This window comes from Diceros bicornis, chromosome 14 (genome assembly GCF_020826845.1).
Source record: "Diceros bicornis minor isolate mBicDic1 chromosome 14, mDicBic1.mat.cur, whole genome shotgun sequence".
NCBI classification, from domain to species: domain Eukaryota; kingdom Metazoa; phylum Chordata; class Mammalia; order Perissodactyla; family Rhinocerotidae; genus Diceros; species Diceros bicornis.
The window spans coordinates 30,894,116-30,917,403 of record NC_080753.1 but is presented as its reverse complement, the minus strand read 5'-3'; the positions used below and the strand labels follow the sequence as shown (position 1 = coordinate 30,917,403).

At 56.6% G+C, this 23,288-nt stretch overlaps 1 protein-coding gene across 1 annotated transcript in view; it reads left to right on the top strand.

Moving 5' to 3' along the window:
• The window catches only part of ITPR3 (inositol 1,4,5-trisphosphate receptor type 3), a 66,275-nt gene that overhangs the window by 13,975 nt on the left and 29,012 nt on the right, over positions 1-23,288 (top strand). The window contains exons 2-16 of the mRNA XM_058554589.1: positions 683-753; positions 11,400-11,521; positions 13,343-13,429; positions 14,028-14,186; positions 14,376-14,474; positions 14,829-14,912; positions 17,249-17,395; positions 17,603-17,698; positions 18,313-18,363; positions 18,551-18,693; positions 19,702-19,801; positions 19,880-20,040; positions 20,632-20,773; positions 22,293-22,454; positions 23,005-23,177. Coding sequence (XP_058410572.1) covers positions 683-753; positions 11,400-11,521; positions 13,343-13,429; positions 14,028-14,186; positions 14,376-14,474; positions 14,829-14,912; positions 17,249-17,395; positions 17,603-17,698; positions 18,313-18,363; positions 18,551-18,693; positions 19,702-19,801; positions 19,880-20,040; positions 20,632-20,773; positions 22,293-22,454; positions 23,005-23,177 — 1,797 coding nt within the window. The remainder of the gene's footprint in view (positions 1-682; positions 754-11,399; positions 11,522-13,342; positions 13,430-14,027; positions 14,187-14,375; positions 14,475-14,828; positions 14,913-17,248; positions 17,396-17,602; positions 17,699-18,312; positions 18,364-18,550; positions 18,694-19,701; positions 19,802-19,879; positions 20,041-20,631; positions 20,774-22,292; positions 22,455-23,004; positions 23,178-23,288) is intronic.

The window sequence follows — 23,288 nt, the reverse complement described above, 5'->3', positions numbered from 1 at the left end:
TCAGGCCCTAGGGTAGGCCAAAGAGGAGGGTGTGCAGTGGGCCCTGACTGAGGTTGGGAAGGCACAAAGTTCATTGTCCTGTCTTTGAGACCCAAAGGCCTGTCCCCCTAGTTTGGTGTCTCATAAGCTTCTCTCATCTGTCTGTCTGTCTCTGGTCTCTCTCTGCCTGTTTCTTATCCTATTTATCTTTCTGACTGTCTTTCTGCCTCTCTGTCTCTCCCTCCCTCCCTTGCTCTAACTTGCTCTCCCTCCCTCTCTGTTTCTCTCTGACTTTGTCTCTGTTTCTTTTGGTCTGTTTCTCTCTCCCTCCTCCATTGCCTGCTGTCCTCTCAGGTCTGGGCAGCAAGGTCTCAGGGCCGTGACAGGAGTTACATCTGCCATGTGTGACAGCCCAGATTGACAGCAGACTCCCCCAGGACAGTTCCAGCTCCGGCTATGGGGTTGGGGGTGGGCTGGGTGTGTCTGTGCCCTTCCTGGGGGCTCCCCCACCCCCACCCTAAGAGACCTTGCCTTTTAACAGTGGTGCCAGGAAAGGGAAAGACTTGGTGGTGGGGGCTTTGACGGTGGTGGAGAGGTTTCTCTGGAGGCCTCCCCGGTGTTCTGGAATCCACTGCCCCAGGGGAGGGATGCTGTGGGGAGATGGGTCTCTGCTCTCCCGCTGACCAAGCTGCCTTGTTCCCAGGCTGGTGGATGACCGCTGTGTGGTGGAGCCTGCGGCCGGGGACCTGGAGAACCCCCCTAAGAAGTTCCGAGGTAAGACCTCTGCTCACCCGCCAACTGCCCTCCCGGGCTGCTGTGTCCTGGACCTGAGACTGGACTCACCCCACCCCATCCAGGCCCAGTGCCGGGTTAGACCAGGCGCCCTGCAGCTCTCACACTGCTGTCCGGAATCCCCATCTGCCGCCATCCAGGCACCTACGACCTTTCCCTGTGTTTTCCGGTGGCCACGCCCCACTTCTCAGGGGCACACCCACCTCTGGCGGGGGAGGGGTCTGTTCTCCCCCGAACTCCCTACCAGCCATAAGGCTTTCTTTGTCTGCGTGACTGGGTGTTTTCTGTGGGAACAGGGATGGAAAAGAGAATTTCCCCAGGCGTTGGGAGGCCCAGGGTGAGCGCCCTTCTGTGCTGCGCTGTCATCTGTGGTGAGGGGATTGGAGCCGATGGGCTCCAGGTCCCTTCTCCTGACCTCGGTTGTGTCCTCAGCCCGTGCAGTGTGGACGACTCCTGCCCTAGGGGAGCGTATGGAGCCCAGACCTGGCTCTGCTCTGTGACCCTGGGCAAGTGCCTTCCCCCTCGGGGCCTCTGTGTCCTCTGTGGTCAGTGGGCTCTTCGGCCCCGCCTCGCAGGCCTGGGGGCCCTCGTGAGAATTAAATGATATCCTGCTGTCACCGTGCCCAGCCGGGGCAAGGTGTTATTGTTGTCGTTACCTGTGAGGCTGAGACAGACAGTCAGACAGACGGATCCTGGGCGTGGTGGGCAGGGCCGGAGCAGGCAGGAACACGCCAGCCGGCGGCTGCTGCCACCCTCGTCTGCCCACGTGGCTGCTCCTCTTGGAGAGATTTGCTGGGATTGTCCTGGAGAGGGATGCTGGGAGGGGAAAAGGATTTAAGATAATCTTGCGGCATCCTTGGCTGTCTGTCTGCGGGGGCCTTGCGCATCCGTTGGAGCGTGGAGATAGAGAGGGGTCCTCCCAGCCCGCAGAGGGGCGCCATGTCTACTGTTCTGCTCCTGCTTCCATCACGTCCTCTGAGTGGGGTCTTTGCCTGGGGGTCTTAGGTTGGGACATGTCTGGATGTGTGGAAGCACCTCTGGCGCTGCACTTTCCTCCCCGCCATGGACCCCCTGCTTGACACCATCTGGCCCCGCTGCCCCTCTCCCGTTCTCTCCAGCCACACAGACTTCCCTGCTGATCCTCCTGTTTGTCACCCACACTCTGCCTCTGCACCTTTGCACTTGCCGTTCCCTCTGCCTGGAAGGTTCTTACTCCAATATCCACATGGCTCGGGCTCTTAACGGCTTCAGGTCTTATATCCTCAGTGGGGCGTTCTCTGACCACCCAAAAGAAAATCGCCCGCCCATCTCCCCTCCCTGCATCCTTTTTCTCCATTCAAAGATCTGACATACTCCACGTATTTTAATTATTTGTTTGTTTATCCTCTGTCTTCCCTGACAGAATGCCAGCTCCCCCTGGGCAGGGGTTTCAGGCTGTCTTTGCAGTGTCTGCCCCGTAGTGGTGCCCGGTACCCGTCTGAGGAGTAATGCATGCATCGGGCCCCTCCGGGCTTCCTCCTGCCCCTGCCCCCTCTCTCAGGCCTGGCTGCTCCAGGTCCCATTGATGTGACCCACCAAGAGTCCCCGATTGAGCCCAGCCTTAAAGGCACTGGGCCCAGGCTCTGGGGGTTTCAGGGTGCTCGTGCAGGCCCCCTGCTTGGAGGCACAGCTCTGACCATACCTGCCCCTGGGTCCTGAAGGTTGGCAGTGGGTACTGATGGGGCCTGGGCCTCTCCTGGAGCCAGAAGTAGGAGAGCGCTGAAGCTGCTGACGGAGGGGGTGGATTTCCGCTGTAGCTGAGGGATTTAGGTGAATTCTTGGGAGGAACTTAGTAAGGGAGACAGTGGTGAGGGTCCCGAGGGTGGGCTGTGCCAGGACAGAGAGGGGACTGGGGCTGCAAGAGGAAGGTGTGTGCGTGTGTTGAGGTGTGTGCAGTCTGCTTTGTGGTGTGACAGACAGTGACAGATGGGTGTGACAGAGGAAGAATTACCCTAGAGTTCCAGTGGACAGAGTCTGTGGCCAATTTTTGACAATAAAAAAGCCACTTAGCAGAACAAGTGCTCCTTTGACTTCTCGCCCTCCTCCCCATCCCTCCCTCCCACTCCCTCCTTTCTCTCCCTCTCCCTCTCCCTTTTCCCGGAGCCTGTGAGCGGGCCCCACCCCAGGACCCGGGGCTGCCCTGTGGTCCCCCTGGCCTCACTGGGCCCAGCCAACTCAGAGAGGTGGAAGAGTGGACTCGGCCTCTGGCCTCCTCCTGCCCTCTTCGCCCTGGGTCCTGGCCTGTGGTGTCCTGGTGAGTCAGGCAGAGGCCCCTCTGGACTCCCTGTGGCCCTATTTGGACCTGAGTATAGTCCATCTCCTGGGACAGATCCAGGTCTCCGTGCGGCCCTGTGGCTGGCGGCTATAAGTTGGAGCGTTAGAACTTGGGAGGAGAGACACAGCCTCCAGCCTCTTCAGTTTCGAGACTGAAGTCTAGAGGACAGAAGGGTGCAGCTTGGCCTCAAACCCGGGCTCCTGGCTCTTGTTGTTCCGTGTCTTTGCTGCAGGCACCCCGGCCCTGGAGGGGGGTCCCAGCAAGGGCGTGGGGGCCAAGGCAGGCATTTTAGAAGTTGGCTAGAGGCTGTCAGAGGGATGTGTCCTGAGGCCCCACAAATGCTGCCCCGCCATCCTGGGGTGGCCCGGTTGTTGCTGGGAGCTGTGGTCTCTCCCTCTCTTGCCCCACAGCCCGCTGCCAGTTCCCTGCTGAGCCCCCCTTCACCTGCTGACCCTGGAGGCCCCCAGGCTGGGCTGGCAAAGCCCCGTGGAGCCCCCGACTTGCCTCCATAGGCCCGATTGGCTCCTTGTTTGTGGTTTCAGCTCCAGCCATCTTCGGAGGCCATCCCAAGCCCCAACATGCTCAGGGAATTCTTTCCAGAGTCTGCAGGGTCCCAGGAGGCCCCAGCTGCTGCCGCCCCAATGTGCAGGGCACCCCATGCCGGCCCAGCCTCCCTGACCTCTGCTTTGCTGTGGGGGTCTTGGGTTATGGCTGCTCTGAGTCCCACTCCCTGACCGGGCCCAGGGTCTGGGCATGTTCCCTCCCCCGTGCCCTTTGTCTTTCTCCTCGCTGCCGCTGGGGCACCAGGAGACCCAGTGCAGGACTTCGGCAGCTAGCTCTCACCTCCCAGTTTTCCTCAGGGAAGCTCAGAGCTCACACCCCCAGCTACAGCCACCCCGGGAAAATGTGTAGGGGTCATTTACCCCCCTAGACTGGTGGGGGGCAGGTGCCGGGGAGGGGGCTGATGAGGTGGCCTCTCTGTGCTTGCACGGCTGACCGGGTGCCCGCCCCTCAGCCTTACGCCTCTGCTCTACCCGTCCATCTTGCAAGCCCAGTTTATTGTTATTTTTATTATTATTAAGACATACTTCAACTCCACACAAAAGTACAGAGAAAAATAACACACACCCATGTACCTACTACTGAATTCTGTCAAATCCTTTTTGCCATGTTTATTTCAGATCTTTTCATTTTTAAAGAGATACCATCTTATGCCTGTGGCCAAAGCCCCCTGCATCTTCCGGCCCCCCCATCCCTTTCCCCTCCCTCCCTCTCCAGAGGTAAACACTCGTCAGAAATTGGTGTGTGTCATTCAGGGGCCTGTTTTTATGTGTTTGCTATTAATACATAGGGATATGTCCATATAGGGTATTATTTTCCATTTTTACAACCCCGTATAGTAACAGTAGCCTTCTGTACAAATTTTTCTGCACTCTTTTCATTCTGCACTGTTTTTGAGATGTATCCACATTGACACGTGTGGCTGTAGTTCATCTGTTTAGTTGCTATGTGATATTCCATTGGGTGAGTAAACCGCCATCCATTTATCGGTTCTCCCGGTGAGGGACATGTAGCTCATTTCCAGTTTTTGGCACTTGCCAGCCATGCCACAACGAGCATTCCTGTGCACGTCTCCTTGGGCGCGTGTGCAAGGGTTTCTTGCGTGTGTTCCGAGGAGGGGGCATCCTGGGGGGAGGAAGCTTTTCTGCGCCTTCCTGGAGGGGCTGTGCGTGCTGCTCACGCCCGACAGACCGAGGGTGCGGCCCCCTCGCTCCACCCCCATCCTTGCCACCCTTGGTTTTGTCCCACGTAGATTTCTTCCAGCCCACTGCGTGTGACGTGGCATCTCCCTGTGGTTTTCATTTGCGTTCCTCGGACTACTAGTGAGATGGAGCATCTTTTCATATGTTTATCGGCCACTTAAAATTTTATTCTTATTCTTTTTATAAAAGTAATACAAATACATGCTCCAGGATCAAGATGACAGCAATGGTGCCCCCACCTCACCCACACTCACCTCCTGTCCCCATCTCCAGGGGCAACCACATAGAAAATCTGACTAGGTAATTCACTCGTATGGTTCAAACATCAAAACCTTGTAGAAATACATATCGAGAGTCTGCTCCTGCTGGCCCCCACCAGTAGTGTCCCTTCAGGTCACCCCTTTCTTTAGTTTCTTATGCATCCTCCAAATTCCTTTATGCAAATGCAGACGTATATTCAGATTTTTCCCCTTTTCCTTACATAAAGCTAGCATTCTGTATACACCATTCTGTTCTTTGCTGTTTTTACTTTATAAATCTTACTATGGATAGATCCTGTTACACATCTTTTTTGAACTTTCCTTCTGTTTTTTTTTTTTTTCATTTAAGAACTCATTTTTGTTCCATATCTTAGACAACTATGTGAAAATAGTGTTCCTACAAATTACATAGTTTTAAGCATTTAAAAAATATTTACTTATTTTTTAATTGTGGTAAATATCCATAACATAGAGTTTACCATCTTAACCATTTTAGTATTTTTTTTTTTTTTAGAGGAAGATTAGCCCTGAGCTAACATCCAATGCCGATCCTCTTCTTTTTGCTGAGGAAGATTGGCCCTGGGCTAACATCTGTGCCCATCTTCCTCTACTTTATATGGGACGCCGCCACAGCATGGCTTGACAAGTGGTGCGTAGGTTCGCGCCTGGGATCCGAACCCACGAACCCCAGGCGGCCGAAGTGGAGCACGTGAACCCAACCGCTACGCCACTGGGCCGGCTCCCCACCCCCCGCCTTAACCATTTGGAAGTGTACAGTTCAGTGGCATTAAGCACATTCTTGTCATTGTGCAGCCGTCACCACCATCCATCCACAGAACTTTTTTCTTTCTTGTAAAACTGAAACTCTGTACCCGTTAAACAACAGCGCCCCATCCCTCCTCCCCCCACCCCTGGCAACCACCATTCTACTTTCCATTTCTATGAATTTGACTGTTCTAAGTCCCTCCTGTTAGTGGAATCATACAGTCTCTGTCCTTTTGTGACTGGCTTATTTCACTTAGCGTAATGGCTTCAAGGTTTACCCGTGTAGTAGCGTGTGTCAGAATTTCTGACTCTCACTCTTACAGCCTCAGAGCATTCCATTATGTGGCTCTGTTGTAATTTATTTAACCAGTCCTCTCTGATGGACCCTTGGGCTCTTTCTCATCTTCATCATTCTTAACATGCTGCAGTGAAGACCCTGTCCCTCGTCATTTTGTACGAATGCAGGTGTGCTCTCAGAATGAATGACCAAGGTGAGATCGCTGAGTGGAGCGTCTGTGCCTCTGATCAGGACTGCCACTTGCTCCGCACTGGGGTGGGACCATCTCGCACCTCCTCCAGCAGTGTAACATGAGAAAGCAATCCCAGTGAACTCTTTTCATTGTTTCTTCTGCTAGCTACCTCCGAGTCTGCAAAGGTTTTGCTTATTTCTTGAGAATGTAGCTCCCTTGGCCCCCTCCTCCGCTTTCTCTCCTCCCGCCCTCCCCACAGCATCCTGTCCTTCTTGTAGATGTTCCATTACCACCTTCATAAACCCGAGATACACCTTTATTTCTCATTCTGTCAACTCCTCCAGTGCCCTGCCCCCGTCTCCCTCCCACTGCTGCCGCGTGCACATTTAGTTTCACATCGTCAAGACTTAATACGCTTCACATTCTCTTCTGTAACCACAATGGAGTCTTTGGTGTTTTGTTCTATAGTTGAGTCTAAATGTTGAAAAAAATTGAAAACAGATGTTTACATTATTTATACAGTGCTTATGCATTATTGCAAGGGTATAACTTTATTCCCTGTGCTCTGTTCTTGTCTCCGATCCTCCACACGGTCCTTTTCAACCTTGGGTGAGCAGCAGAACCATTTGGGGTCACAGGGGTTGGGGTGGGGTGGGGTGTCCCTTTACAAATGCATATTCCCAGGCATCACCCCAGACCTGCCAAGATCTATGGGGGACTTGGGAGTTTGTATTTTTTAAAGCTCCCCCCACCCCTGATGATTCTGTGCGGTGGCAGTGGCTTTTGGGGTGTTACACACCTTAGTCAGTTTCAGGGACTGTCACTTGACTTTGTTTACTAAATGAGTATCTTGTCTGCAGCCTCACAAGCCCTGTGTCCTCACCCGCAGGTACGTGCCCCCCAGCACACACAGTCCCTACTGTAGGAAACCCCCCTAGGCCCAGACTTTCTCTTGGCCTTTGCTGCTGCTGCTCTCTTGTGGGCCTAGTCTCCTGGCTACCCTTCCACCCTTCCTCCTGTCTGCCCTTCTGCCCTGCAGTTTGGTGAGAAAGAAGGTTCTGGCCCCTTCTGGGGTTCTGACAGGGCTGCCTTTGGGCAAAGAGCACAGCACAGTAACAGCATGGAGATGTGCATAGAGGTGGGCCACAGACATTTTAGAGGGCTCAAATCATTCATTCAACAAGCATTTTCTGACATGCATTTTGGGCAAGGCTCTAAGGGAGGATCTATGTGACAGAAACAGATGAATTTGGCAAGTTCCAGGTGGTAAGTTTCTGAGAAAGATATAGAGGAGTCGAGAGCGGGGTGGGGATCGCTCCCAGCTCCATCCCTCCCCTGGGAGGCCTCAGGGCGGTGTGTTCCCTTCAGACACGGGTTCTGACCCATTCGTGGGTTGTAAAGTCCCTTTAATGGGGCTCAGCCGTCCTTTAAAGAACCGAGTAGAGTAGAATTAGAATGCACCAACCACAGCGAGGGTTGTTATTGTTTCATTAGTTCTTTCTTCAGCCCTGTCTGTTCTCTTAAATATGTTCAATGAGTTTTAAATTTGGTTATTGAAGCTTTTTTATTTCTAGCAATTCCATTTGGTTCTTTTTCAGTCTGCGGTGTCACTTTTTATAGTTTCCTGTTCTCTGCAGGGATCCTCAAGCTGTTTTTATGGATTTAAGCAGAGTGGACATATCTGTTTTACAGATGACGTCTGTGTCTGAAAGCTCTTTACGTCCGTTTCTAGTGTCTGTTTTGTGGGTTTGTTCTCTCGTGGGGTCTAGTTCCCCAGAGTTCCTGGCTGTCTTTGACTGTATACTGGTTATTGCATTTGAAGAACCTGGTGTGAGTGGCTGTGGACTAGGAGGAAGACACCTTCCTCCAGAGAGGATGTGCCTATCCTGTTACCAGACTCCTGGGGCCACCACCCGTCCACGACCACCTGAAGCCAAGCTCAAGTTTGGGGTTTCTTGCACCACCCAGGGGATTCCACGGGTTCTAGTTCCTGCGAGGAGCTGTTCTACTCCGGGTCAGCCCTTGCCTGGGGTGTAGGCCTTTGGGGTCCCAGCTTATTGAGGGAAGCTCTCCTGTACACTTCCCACCTTCCATGGGCCTGGGCTTGGATTTCGGCCCCTGTCACCTGGTGAAGCTGTCCACATAAAAGTTCACTCTTTTGGAATCAGCAGATACCCTCAGGGTGAAAGTCGCCTGGGTGTTTCTATAGCTCCCTGGTTTTCCTTTTGATCTATGCTGGCCAGATGATTCCTCATTGTCTGTCAGTTCTTTAAGTCTTAAAATAATACACATTTGAAGATCCGGTTGTTTTAGTTGTTTTCTGGTTGGGTTGGTCCAGAACAGATTGTGACCGTGGTTCTCAGCCCTGGCAGACCCGGCACCCGCCCACTCTCCCAGGGATAGGAAGTCCCCATATTGTTTCATGGAATAGTGATCCAAAAACATATTTCCTAGGTGGGTCAGGTCAGGAGAGCTTGAGAACCTCTGCTCTAGGGCGACCTGGGGTAGCATATCTCTTTCCTCCTGTTCTCTCTGGATTGGGAGTGGAGTAGGGGATGGGCTGTGGGGAGACCAAGGAGTTCACGGACACCAAGGCCTGTGGTCTCCTGGCCTCGCTGCCCTCCCCTGGCTCCAGGCTCACTCCGACTCGGCCCGACTGTGCTCCCGTCCCCCTCCCGGCTCGGCTCGCCAGACCCGACGCGTGACAGTGTCACTGCCTCCTCCTCCTCTCTCTTGCCCTTCCCTCCGCTGGCAGTGCCTCATCCCCTTCCTCCCTTCAAAGCTAAATTCAGGCCCCATCTCATCACGTGTGAGGGAGTCATTTCTAGATTCATGTGTTCATCTGGCAGACATTCGCTGAGCCCCGAGCTGGGGGCTGGGGACATAGTGACGCGCTCCACTCAGCCCTGCCCGCCTGCCCCTCAGAGTCTGGTGAGGGTGGCAAAAAATGAGCAGATCAGCTGTCAGACCCCGAGCCCCCTTTAATAGTATGAAGTGGGATTCAAAAATACTACAGTCGGTCTGTGTCCATATTTACATAACATAAAATGGGGGGAGCCAGGGCCAGGGTCTGAGGGAGCCTGGAGCCAGGGAGAGGGAGCAAGGCAGTTATAATGCTCTAAGCGTGACAAAAAAGAGAAAGAAAAGGAAAGCCAATGATAATAGAGGAACATATATTTTAGAAGTGACTGTCGGGCACAATAAAGGAGGAGTCAGATTGGCGCTGACTCACAAACACAGCAGCCACGGTGCAGGCACTCGGCACGGCCATGAGCAGTGCATTTTCTGAAAGAGCAAAGATCTCGTGTAAAGTTTGAACACAAAGCACAGCACACATTCCCTCAGTTTAGATCAGAGTTGCATTTCTGGAAAAATCGGTGTTTGCTAAAACCAGGCAAAAGTACTCTGTGTTTCTGCCTGCCCCTCCGGGGCCCAGAGCACTGCCTGTGGGTGTCCACCTGTGAGCGTGCGGCAGGATGTCTGCAGCAGTCTTTGTGGTGCAGGCGTCCACCATCCCTGTTCTGCCCACTAAATGTCAACCGTGACCTCAGTCATTGGGACAACCAAAATCGCTGCCACTATTTCCAAAACACGCTCTGGTGTGGCCCCACTCCCTCCACTCCCATTGGGAACCAGTGGCCTCTAACAAGGCAGTGAGATCGATATGGTGACCAGGGGACCTGGGGGAGCCAGAAGAAGCGGGAGGACTTCCTGGAGGGGGTGACACCCCAGCGTCTTCTTGAGGGCTGAGCAGAACCCTGTAAAGACACATCTTTCCAGCAAACTGAGTGCTTGTTTCCAGAAGTGACACCTACTCATGCTGGTGGTGCCAGGGTGGGCAAGGCAGGGCAGCCCTTGGCCGCTCCATTTGCACGTGGAATTGCCATTTTCTCCCTCCCGTCAAGGAAGTGCTCTCTTCTCTGAAATTTGAGTCACTCAGTTTCTCTTCCTGATGGCACCGGGGGCCTCTGCCAGTTTTGCTTTTAGGAGCGGCGCAGCAGCCCCCCTCCGGGTCCCCAGCACAACCATCTTCTTCCTGTGTTCCGTGCTGCTGGAGGACTGGGCAGTCGTGGAGCACGGCCCTGCTGCATTAGAGGGTCTTAGCGGCCATGAGCCCACCCCCTTGCCCAGGGTGTGATTGCCTCCTGTGCCAGGGAACTCATTGCCTCACAGCATGGCCCATGCTCTTGTCAAACAGGCCCAGCATTTCACCGTGACCCAGAATCCTCGATCCCCTCCCACACTTTGGAATAGGATTTACCAACTTGTGCCTCCTTTTGATAAGTAGAAAAATCTGACACCCTTTCTGGAGTTTGGGCTTATGAAAATCATAGGTGTTTTGTCTGCTTTCCAAAATAAAAATTATAATAGTGATCCTGTTTCTGGAATTTTGATTGGCCCTGTCTTAGGTCAAGTTCCCTAGAAGCAGAGCCCAGGATGGGGAGATTACTAAGGCGAGCTCTAAGGAGAAGAGAGCGAGGGAGCCTCGCTCACAGAGGGTGGGGGAAGAGCTGAGCAAGGATGTGGTTTCAGGGGAGAGAAGCCTCAGCCTGAGCCCACAGGGAGCTGGGGCATGACGGGCACCGCAGACAGTCTCCCCGAGGCTGGGCTGTTTGTTATGGGCCTGCGTCAGCTGCTGGATGTGGGCTGCCCTCAGGAAGGGGTGGGGGGACGTAATTGCTCAGGCATCTGTGGGCAAGATGGCAGTCGTCCAGCGAAGGATGCAGGTGTGAGCTGTCAGCCGCCAGTGTCCACAGAAGCTGGGCACAGACACGCGTAGGGGTGGGAGCCCAGAGCCTCTGATAGATCTCCTGTGGGGGCACGTGTCTGCCTCCCAGGTGCCATCCTGCTCTTAAACCTGCTTCTGGGACTCTCCCTTCTACTCAATCCAGGATGTGCCAGGTTCTATGGGGTCCTTCCAACCACGACCTCTCTACCCCAGGTGGGGCAGGAGGATGGGAGGGATGGGGAGAGCGGAGGTGGGATCTGGGGGCAGGGCTGCAGGCTGGGTTTTCCCACGTGAACCGGTCTCCCTCTCCTTGCCCGCCCTGTGCAGACTGCCTCTTCAAAGTGTGTCCCATGAACCGCTACTCGGCCCAGAAACAGTACTGGAAGGCCAAGCAGACCAAGCAGGACAAGGAGAAGATCGCCGACGTGGTGCTGCTGCAGAAGTTGCAGGTGCGTGCGCACAGGTGTGCACCTGTGTGTGCATCAGGACCCTGGGCGCACACACAGGGCCACTGCTTGTCAGAGCCAACAGGGGCCCCGCGTCTGAGTCCAGTGGTTTCAAAATCCCACTATGCTAGAGATTGGTGAGCGTTGCTGTGAATGAGGTGAGGTGAGGGAGTAGAGTGCCCTCCCAGTGACCCACTTGTCTATATGACCCCTTTGTGTCAATTAGAGGTGCCCCTTTCTCCAGGCTGGCACAGCAGTCTGTATACCAGGGCACGTGCTCAGTGAGTGGAATGTGAACTGGATTTCAGCTCCCATCCAGCCCTTCAGCTCAACACCATGGTGCAGTGAACAACCTGTACAACTGTACATGGAGTTACCAGTGGCTCCTGGAGATAGTGGCTCCTGGGAACCCAATTTGAGAATTAGTCTTAACCTGTCCCCTCATTTTATAGAGTTGGAGCCTGGGGCCCTTAGAGGGGACTGGGCTGTCCATGGTCATCCTGCGAGTTTGCAGTAGGGCCTAGACGGCCCCTGGGTCTCTGACCCCCTTGGGTTCCCTGGACACATGGTGCTAGGGCCTAGTGGTTGCTCACAGGCCTCAGGGGCAGTGGTTCACATCCTGGGCAGTCCTCTGGACAGAGCTCAGGGCCCCAAGCCCAGGCCCCGTGGAAAAGAGAGTGGGAAGATTTGGTTGTGGTCAGCGACTTTGCAGCCTGTTTCTGAGCCCCTCCCTTGGGCCTGGTGCCCCACCCCCTGTCATGCAGACCTTGCTTCCCTGTGTCCCCTGCCCCTGGCCCCCTGCCCTGAGGAGGTGCGTGTAAAATGGGGGAAGGGTGGGCTGCCCGATAGCTGTGAACTGGACTGGAAAGAGGGGGCCGGGGTGGGCCGCCGGAGCTCTGGTATAAATAACCCCATCTTTCTTCCCGGGCTGGGGGCCGTCACGGGCTTCCTTCCTGCTGCCGACACGGGCCGAGGCTGAACTGGGCATCTGGCCTGCGCGTAGGGCGTTCACACGTGCACAGGCACATCCTCAGACCCGCACGTGGTCACAGCCACACGCCGTAGGTCTGTGGAAATCCATGTGGTACATGGCAGGGCTCCCAGCAGCCACCCTCACCCAGGCTCAGTCTCGAGTCCTGGGTAATGGGACTGAGGAGAAGAAAGGGGCAGAGGGGCTAGTGCTGCCAGGGAGTGCCAGTCTGATGGAGGAGACAGAGCCTGTCCTCAGGCAGCTTCCAGTCTAATGGGACAGAAGTGTGTAAAAAGTTGCCCTTAATAGGATGTAAACCAAATCCTCGAGGCCACCAGAGTTGGACCCATCAGAGGTGGATGTGGCCAGTCAGGGAGGGCTCCCTGGAGGCAGTGGGCTGGGAGCACACACAGTTTTGGGAGGGAGGGTCCCAGAGGAGTGGGGGTGGAGGAAGAAGCAATGGCAGCAAGCACACCTGCCAGCATTTGGGCTGGGGCAGGGGTGTCTGGTGAGGAACAGCTTTAGGTTGTCTGCCGGGGGTGTCGGGGGCATAGGGGGCCCGAAGGCCTGCAGGCCTGCCCCCTCCAGAGGGAGGCGGGGGGCAGGGGTGAGGGATTGGTTCCCTGGGCTGCATGCTGTACGACCTCGGGCTGCCCTCCACGCTCTGAGCCTCAGTCGCTCATCAGTAGTGGGAGGGGACAGGCTAGATGGCCTGACAGTCACTGGGTGCAGTGCCAGGAGCTGTGTGTGTGTGTGTGTGTGCACGTGTGCACGCACGTGCATGTGTGTGGGTGGGGCTGCGTCCCTCCAGGAGCAGGTCTCTACCCCACCTCCACCTCTGTGTGTCTGCGCAGCACGCGGCCCAGATGGAGCAGAAGCAGAATGACACGGAGAACAAGAAGGTGCATGGGGACGTCGTGAAGTACGGCAGTGTGATCCAGGTGAGGCCTGCCTTATCTCCCCCTGAAGAGGCCCAGGCTGGTGTTGGGGGTGAGGGGTGCCCGCTGACATGGCCTCTGGGGTGTGTGTCCCCAGTGGGTGGCTCCAGGACTGTCCCTGTGACTGCATAGCTGCTTCTGCGTGTGCCCCTTGCTGTGTGGCCTGAGTCGCTGGGCCCAGGGCTGTGCTTCAGCACGGTAGGCCCCAGCACAAATTCTGGAGCCACGTGGTCTAGGTTCACATCTTGGCTCTGCGATGTGGACTGTTACTTACCGTCCGCGTGCCTCTATTTCTCCATCTGCAAAATCAGGCCAGTGACAGTCCTTGCCTCTCGGTTGTTGTGAGATTACACGAGCTACTAGGTGGAAGGTATTTAGAACAGTGCTGGCTTCTATTTTTGTGACTGCTGGGTGTGCGTGTTTGTGTGTGACGGTGCGTGTGGCTGCATGTGTTTCAGTCTGCGTGTTTGTGTCTGTGTGTGTGACACTGTATGTGCATCCGGCTGTGAGCCAGGGTCCAGTGGCCCCCCCAGGGTCCCCCTCCCTGATGGGGGGCCTCCTGAGGCCCGGTGACCTCACCCGCGCCCCGCCTGACCTGCAGCTCCTGCACATGAAGAGCAACAAGTACCTGACGGTGAACAAGCGGCTGCCCGCCCTGCTGGAGAAGAACGCCATGCGGGTCACGCTGGACGCCACGGGCAACGAGGGCTCCTGGCTCTTCATCCAGCCTTTCTGGAAGCTGCGGAGCAACGGGGACAATGTGAGGCCAGGGCCGGGCTGGAGGGGCCTGGTACAGGTTGCAGGTCACAGCTCCAGAGGGGCTGCTGTAGGGTCTTTGACGTGGGGACTGGATGAGGTCAGGCCCGTTTCTTAGAGGGGCAGACTGAGACCGGAGAGAGGGCCTGGAGGCCTGGCCCTCCCCCCTCACCCTGCTCCACCTGTCCCCTAGGTGGTCGTGGGGGACAAGGTCATCCTGAATCCCGTCAACGCCGGGCAGCCTCTGCATGCCAGCAATTATGAGCTCAGTGACAACGCCGGCTGCAAGGAGGTGACGGGGGTGGGCCAGCCCTGCAGAGGAGGGGCGTCCACACACCCCTGCAGGGAGAGACACCCCCTCCCTACCAGGGTCTCTCCTCCAGTCCCATCTGGCCTGCTGGACGAGCGGGGCCTCCCTGCTCCCCCGTCTCCCACCTTCTGCTCCCTTTCTCCACCCCACAGGTGGCAGCCCCAGGGCAGCTGGGCTGGGGTCTGGGGCCCCGGCTGGGAGAAGACACCCCTCCTCATGCTCTAATGGGGGCTGGGCTGGCCCTCCCCTCACCCGCTCTCCGGGCCTTCAGCACTGCCCCACTCCCTGGCGGTCGGGGGGCTGCCTGGCCTCACAGGTCTGTCCGCCCTTCCCCAGGTCAACTCAGTGAACTGCAGCACCAGCTGGAAGATCAACCTGTTCATGCAGTTCCGAGACCACCTGGAGGAGGTGTTGAAAGGGGTAAGGACTGGGAGCCCCTCCTCTGCCCCCTGCCTGCTGGCTGCCCAGCCCCGCCCTCACAGGTCCCCCTTCCTGCCTTCCCCCACCTACTGTGTACCCAGCTCTGCTCCATCTGACCCTCCCCTCCATGCGCCTCCTTCTCTGGCTCTGCACCCCCCTCCAGCCTCCCTCCAGCCCCACAGGCCCCCATTCACAGGCCCCAACTGGACTAGAGCTCCCGTCCCCTAACCTTGGGGTGGGCCCAGATCCTTTGAGCACCCTGTCCCCTCCCCGACGGCTGCTCCTTGGAGCCTGGCCAGGCCTCCTGCCCTTTGCCCTGTGCCCTCTTGGGCAAGGATGTGAGCCTGCCGAGTCAGGGCCTGTGCCCTGGTCCAGACCTGCTGGCATGGGCGCTAGGACATAAGGGGTTGGCAGGTGGGGAGGGGACGAGCCTGCTGGGGGACAGGACTGCTGGGAAATGCTGCAGTAAGACTTTGGGAGGGACCAGAGCAGAGGGAAGAAGGAGGGCTGGAGAGACCAAAAGAGAAACCCCGAAACGTTGGGGGAGTGAGGAAAGTTCAGAGGTTCCTCAAGTGGGGCTGCAGGGCTCAGAACCAGCCTATTGGGGTGCAGGTGGCATGTGGAGGGGCAGATTTGGTGTAGCGAATAGGGTGGGGCTCCTCAGCCAAGGGAATCAGCAGGTACACCTGACCATGACACGTGTTAGAGGGACAGGTGACAGGGCCGAGAGCAGCCACCTCAGGAGCACCATGCGCACTTTGCCCACCCCTGCTCGGAAGCCTGCAGTGGCTCCCTTTCCCCTTCTCCCCCAGCTGGGCTGCTCTGTCAGACTTCCCTGTGCCCTCAGGCTGCCTCAGCCCCTCGTGCTCCTCCTCCCCGCCAGCTCCCGGGCTGTTTCCTGTCCGCTCATGCTCTGTGCAGAAGCCTTTCCCTCTCTTCCTTAAGCCTGCATAGCATCCACACATCAATCAAGGCCCAGCCCATGTGCCACCTCCTCCCTGAAGCCTTCCCTGATTACACATTCCAGCCTCTGTGTAACACTCAGAAAATGAAGCATTATTGGGCCAAACCCCATGATGCTGCCCAGCGTGGTTTCAGTGAATCTGTCGTGGCTCCCTGGTTAGATTCCAGGCAACTCAGAAGTGAGACTTGAGCGTACAAAGCCCCTTTTTTGGTCTCACCCAGCACTGCCCAGGTTCAGAAGTCAGTAGGTTCTGCCGTAGTAACTGATCCAATCTGTGTATGTTCATTCATTCATTCACTCACTGACTCATGCATTCACTGCACAGATGTTGACTGAGTCCTCTGTGTCCAGCGCAGTGCAGGGAAGACAGAAAATGCCATTACTGATGATAATGGGAGCGCAGCCCTGCACTGAGAGCCTGCTGGGTGGCAGGGCGCTGCGGGAGGACGTGTGGTGGAGAGATGAGGGTGTGGGCTCTGGAGCTGCGGCACGCATTCTTGTCCAATTTGTCACTAGCTATGTGACCCTCGGCGGCGCACTTACCTTCTCTGTGTGCCTGAGTTTCTCCACCTGTAAAATGGGGATAATGATGTCTGTATCCAGAGCGTTAGTGCGAGGATTAGTGAGAAAGTTCACGTAAAGTGCTCGCACAGTGGCTGGCACGTGGGGAGTGTGCAGTGTTACTTCATTATATAAATTATAATCCTCATGATTTCTGCAAGGAGGTCCTAGTATTTTACAGAAGAGGAAACAGGCTCAGAGATGCTAAGGGGCTTCTCCAAGGTCACATGGCTTATAAGAGCAGAGCCAGGGTCCAAACTTGGTCTGTGTCCAAAGCTTCGGAGATGAACAGGCCGCAGTCCCTGCACTCCAGCTGCTCCAGGCCAGCGGAGAGCAAAAGAAATGGGCATGGTCTACCGGTATTCAGACGGAAAGGGCCCTGGGAGAGGTGCAGCCATGGGCCGGGGGAGACCACAGGAGGTGAGATCCCTCCGGCCCTCATGGAGGGGGTGACTTGAGATTGGCCTTTAGAGATCAGGTGGGGTTTATAGAGGTACAGATTGGGGAGGGAGGCGATCAAGGGCAGGTTCCAACAGGAGAAGGCCAGAGAAGGTTCCCGGGTAAGAGCATGTCCGCCCCAGCCTCTGGAGGTTCTGGATTTGGGTCTGGGCTGAGGGCTGTGGGTGGAGGGCCTGGCCAAGGGGCCTGGTCCTGGCCGCCCTCTGGTGGGGCTCAGTGAGCATCTCACCCTCTGCTTGCCGGCTCTGGAAGGAGCAAGAGGGGCTGAGCCAGCTGTGCCTGCATTTCGGGCGGGTGGGGTGGCCTCGGGGAGGGTCCTTGTCCATCCTGAGCCCACGCCCGTCGCCCACAGGGAGACGTGGTGAGGCTGTTCCACGCGGAGCAGGAGAAGTTCCTGACGTGTGACGAGTACAAGGGCAAGCTGCAGGTGTTCCTGCGCACCACGCTGCGCCAGTCCGCCACCTCGGCCACCAGCTCCAATGCCCTCTGGGAGGTGGAGGTCAGAGCCCTGCTTCTGTGCCCAGGACCTGGCCCTTCTTGCCAGCCCTCCCTCTTCCCCTACCACCCGGGAGGGTGGGAGGGTGGGAGGTTGACCAAAGGGCCAGGGAGGGACCAGGCGCCACCTACCCAGCCTCCAGTGCTGCCCTCCCCCAGGCCTCTCTAGGGTCTGAGCCTCCCCCTCCTGCCTCACCCCTGTACCCCCCAGGTGGTGCACCACGACCCCTGCCGTGGAGGAGCTGGCCACTGGAATGGCCTGTACCGCTTCAAGCATCTGGCCACCGGCAACTACCTGGCTGCTGAGGTGCATGGGGGCATGGGCGTCCTGGAGCTCAGGCTGTGCGTGCACGTGGGCATGCACGAGCATGTGGGCCTGGTGCACGACTGCACACACAGACACGTGTCTGTGGGCCCTGGCTTATCTGCACTCATGCATTTATTTAACAAATATCAAATAAATGCGTGACTATAAATGAGCCTAATCGATATTACCGTGCCCCCACTCTGTGCCAGGAGCAATTCTAAGCACTAGGGGTCCAGCAGTGAGCAAAATTCCCAGCCCTTGTGAAACTTACATTCAACCTCCATGTCTGTCCATGACGCACAGGCTTGTGTGTATTGGGGTCTTCATGTGTTTGGGTGTACGTGTGTGTGTGTGTGTGTGTGTGTGTGTGTGTGTGTGTGTGTGTGAGTTCATCTGTGGGCCTATGGAGAGGGGCCACGAAGGGCAGAACCTGGGGGCTCTCATTGGTGGCTCCTCTAGGAGTGACGTGGGTTTTGGGGCTGGGGTGGGCACCCCTGGGAGGGTGGGGGCTGCCTGCCCCCTCCCAGGGCCTTGTGTGTACCTTGTTTTGGGGTGCGGGTCACGTGGGCACAGCTTGGTGTCCAGTAGCTCCCTGATCTTGTATCTCTGTCCAGGAGAACCCCAGCTACAAGGGTGACGTCTCTGATCCCAAGGCAGCAGGAGTGGTGAGGACCATAGCAGGGCTCCAGGGCCTGGGGAAGAGTGACCATGAGCCGCTCGGGGGTGGGTGGTTCCCACAAAAGCCTGGGAGGTGGGCTGGAGGGAGAAGGCCTCTCAGGTGGGATCCCGGGTGGTTTCAGGGGGCCTGAGAGGAGGGAGGGGCTCCTGCCTGAGCTGGGGTCCTCACCCCAGGGTGTCCAGGGCCGCACGAGTCGCCGGAACGCTGGGGAGAAGATCAAGTACCGCCTGGTGGCTGTGCCCCACGGCAATGACATTGCCTCCCTCTTCGAGCTGGACCCCACCACGCTGCAGAAAACCGACTCCTTCGTGCCCCGGTGGGTATGCGCCACCTGCCGGGGGGCTGGCCAGGGGTCCAGGCTGGGCCATCCTGTCTCTGGACTCCCTGTGTCCCCCACTCCTCTGTCCTCCTGAGGTCCTTTGGCCTCGGGACCTGCATGACCTGTCCCTCTGGGGATCCAGCTCTGAGGCCTGTAGGCAGCTGACCACCGTGGACGCCTGCCATGGGCTGGCCCTGCGTTCTGCACGCTGCATGCTGTCGTCTGCTGGCTGCTCTGTCAAAATGCCCTCCCTCCAGGGTTTTTTAGCAGCTGCTTGTCCCAGCTGGTGTGGACACTCAGGCACAGGCTGCATGACAGTTTGTCCAGGGTACACTGAGTGAGGGGGCTGGGCCCTGCCTTTTAAGGCCCCCTAACCCTGAGGTTCTAGGATGAAACATCAAGAAACTTCCCGGGTGTCCCTGAGGCTTTCTCATTTACTAGTGTGTGACCTGGGCAGCTTACTTCATCACTTTGCCCCGATTTCCCCGCCTGTAAAGTGGGAATAGCAAGTCTGCCCATCAACAGGGCTGACGGAGGAATTAGTTGAGTCACTGTAGGCCTGTGACCCCTTACCTGAAACTCTTGGGCCAGATGCATTTGGAGCTTCATATTGTTTTTCATTTTGGAAAGGTAATTATATTTCATAATCACAGACATGAGTGTTTCTGCTGTGAAACTGACGCGTATTGACACTGAATGGGATCAATAGTCAATTGAATGGCATCAGTGTAAACATCCCATGTTTACAAACAAGCCTTGGCTTGTGGAGCACTCTGGGTCTGGTGAGGGCGGGAAGGCACGTGGGCCTGGGGAAGCGCAGCTGTTAGCATGGGGCCTGGGGGCCGTGTCTGCTGGTCCCTGTTCTCTGGCTCGGGCTCCTCGCCTGGAGGGGACCAGTGCCGCTGTCCCACGGCTGCTGGTGTGGAGTCAGATGGACGGTGTGAAGCCGTTGGGGGGACGCGCTCCGTGACACACTCCCGTGCCCTGCCCCCACCCCGCCTGCAGGAACTCGTATGTCCGGCTGCGGCACCTCTGCACCAACACATGGATCCAGAGCACCAACGTGCCCATCGACGTGGAGGAGGAGCGGCCCATCCGGCTCATGGTGCGGGCCGCCGGGGTGGGGCCGGGCCGGGCTGGGCCCGAGCTGTCCCTGGGGCCCCGCTGACCTCTGTCCTTGCAGCTGGGCACCTGCCCCACCAAGGAGGACAAAGAGGCCTTCGCCATCGTGTCGGTGCCCGTGTCCGAGATCCGGGACCTGGACTTTGCCAACGACGCCAGCTCCATGCTGGCCAGCGCCGTGGAGAAACTCAATGAGGGCTTCATCAGCCAGAATGACCGCAGGTGGGCCGAGGGGCTGTGTCCTCTGGGGTGTGCAGTTCATGAACGAGGAGTCAGAAAGCAGGAGCCAGGCAGGCTGCTGGGGCCGGGGAGACAGAGCTGGGGACCGGCCCCTGCCTCCCTGCTCACTCACTCCCAGAACTAAGCGCCTGACAGAGCCATCATTACCCCTGTTTTACTGGTGATGGGACTGAGGCTCAGAGAAGTTATGAGACTTGTCCAGGGTCACACAGCCAGTAAGTGGCAGAGTCGGGACGGAAATGCAGAGCCCTTCACACCAAACACCCCGGCTTGAGTCCTGTTGTTCCTTACCAGATTGGAGTATCCTGAGATTCTTTTGTCTTGGGGCACTTCAGAATCCAGGGTGGGGGGGCAAGGGGTGTGTTTTGAGAGCAGTTTGGGGTGAAGCTGGGGAGAGAATTTGAAGGCCGATGATGGGCTTTTTGCTTTGGACAGCAGGGCCGGCGGGTGACTTGATGTGAGCCGTGTTTGGGGAAGGGCTGGCTGCCCACGGAGGGCAGGTGATGGTGGGTCCTTGGGAGGGGTTCCCAGGGAAACCCCTCACACTCATAATCCCTGTGTCCCTTCCTGAAGATTTGTCATCCAGCTGCTGGAGGACCTGGTGTTCTTTGTCAGCGACGTCCCCAACAATGGGCAGAACGTGCTGGACATCATGGTCACCAAGCCCAACCGGGAACGGCAGAAGCTGATGAGGGAGCAGAACATCCTCAAACAGGTGCCTGTGCATGCGTGGGGGTGGAGGGCACGTCTGGGACCCACAGCGGCAGGCCTGGGGGAAGGAGCTGGGGACAGGGAACAGATGTCTTTTTCACGTGAGTTTGCCTTTCCTGTCTCTAGTTGAGCTGCACTCTCCCTGCCATTTTTCATCACCCCTTTTAAAAAACCAATATTTATTGAGCACTTACCATGTGCTGGGCCCTGCCCTTAGTGCCCTACGTGTATTGATTCTTTTGATCCTCTTAACCCGGGAGGAAACTGAGGCACACAGAGGCTGGAGTAACCTGACACGAGCATACAGCTGGGGAGCAGCAGGGCCAGGATTTGAACTCAGGATGTCGGGTCCAGAACTTGTGCTTTTTACAACATTTTTTAATAAGTTTTTATTATGAAAATGTTCAAATGTTGAGAAAGTCTTGAAAGAATAGTACCGTGAACACTACATCCTCTGCCTGAGTTCAGTTATTCCCATTTTGCCAGTTTGACTTTATATAACTCTACATCCATACATACATCCTTCCTTCCACGCATTTCAAAACGGGGCACACCTCACCCCTAAGCTTTTCAGCGTGCATCTCCTAATAAGGGCATTGTCTATATAACCACAGTGCCATCATCATACCTAAGAAAATTAGCAATAATATCCAATCCATATCAGATTGCTCTATCTTTCCCAAAAGGTCCTTTTATTTATTTTATTATTTTTTTTGTGAGAAAGACCAGCCCTGAGCTAACATCCATGCCAATCCTCCTCTTTTTGCTGAGGAAGACCAGCTCTGGGCTAACATCTATTTCCAATCCTCCTCCTTTTTTTTGCCCCCAAAGCCCCAGTAGATAGTTGTATGTCATAGTTGCACATCCTTCTAGTTGCTGTCTGTGGGACACGGCCTCAGCATGGCCGGAGAAGATGTGCGTTGGTGCGCGCCCGGGATCCGAACCCGGGCCGCCAGTAGTGGAGCGCACGCACTTAACTGCTAAGCCACGGGGCTGGCCCCACAAAAGGTCTTTTTAAAGCTTGTTTTTAGGTTTTCTCATTCCATTAGGTTCTGTCTCTTTGGTCTGTTCTGGAATAGTTTTTCACCCCCACCCCACCCCCCACCTTATTTTAGTTTTGTAATTCCATTACATTTTATTGACGAGGCTGGCCTGTGTCTCGTCTCTTAAGCTCTGGCCACGCCGGCCTGGCCTGCCTTTTCCCTTAGCCTCAGACCCCTGAGCTCGGCGACCCTCTGCCCTTCCCCCAGATGCTAAGCCAAGCCGAGGATCCGAGCTGGGATTAGAATTCATGTTGGGGAGGGTGGGCTGAGGCCAGTGTTGGGATTCCGGCCAGGAGTAGGGAGTGAGGGCTGGATCCGGGGCCGATGGTGGGTGGGCTGGGGCGGTAGCCCAGCGTAGAATCAGCTTGGGGTTGATGTCGGGGTGGCTTTGGGGCAGGGTCGGTGGGCTTAGGGTTCCTGGGATAATTAGGGGTGCAGGTAGGTGTGGGGCATCCCTCCTCATTCTCCCCGCTCCCGCAGATCTTTGGCATTCTGAAGGCCCCGTTCCGCGACAAGGGGGGTGAGGGCCCCCTGGTGCGGCTGGAGGAGTTGTCGGACCAGAAGAACGCCCCTTACCAGCACATGTTCCGCCTCTGCTACCGCGTGCTGCGGCATTCCCAGGAGGACTACCGCAAGAACCAGGTGGGCCGCCCGCCTGCTCACCCCGCCCGAGCCCTCCTGCCCGTGTGCCCCGCACACCTGCTCGCTGGCTCACCCACTCGCTCGCTCCCTCGCTCACGCTTCACTTATTCAGCAAATATTTACTGAGGCACATATGTGTGCGGCCGATGTTAAGCCCTGGGGGTACAGTAGGGAACCAGACAGTAGGGCCGGCTTCAGGGTGCACAGCTTGGCTCCGTACTCAGAAGAGCTGCTGGCTGGGTTTAATGCTCTGCTGTTGCCATCTTGAAATTTTTACCCTTTGACCAAGGGTCCTGCTATTTCATTTTGCACTGGGCCCCACAAATCACGCAGCCAGTCCTGCCAAACAGACAAGGTCCCCGCTCGTGGAGGTTTCGCTCTGGTAGGGAGACAGACCATGGGCTGAACCACCAGATTGCATAAACCCGCTCTTGCACCCTGCACTGGCTTCCTCTCCTGGACCCCTGCCTTTCTAGGGGCGGGGTCCCCCTCTTGGGGCCTGGAGGCAGTGTCCTGGGGCCCCCGTGACCCCCGGCCCGTGTGCCCCCAGGAGCACATCGCCAAGCAGTTCGGGATGATGCAGTCGCAGATCGGCTACGACATCCTGGCCGAGGACACCATCACCGCCCTGCTGCACAACAACCGCAAGCTGCTGGAGAAGCACATCACCAAGACCGAGGTGGAGACCTTCGTCAGCCTCGTGCGCAAGAACCGTGAGCCCAGGTGGGCCCGCCCCTCCCCTCCCCTCCCGCACCCCCCCTCCTTCCCCCACCCCTGCCCAGGGGAGCAAGTCAGCCAGTGCTGGTTGTTAAAATATTGAAAGGCTTCTGCCTC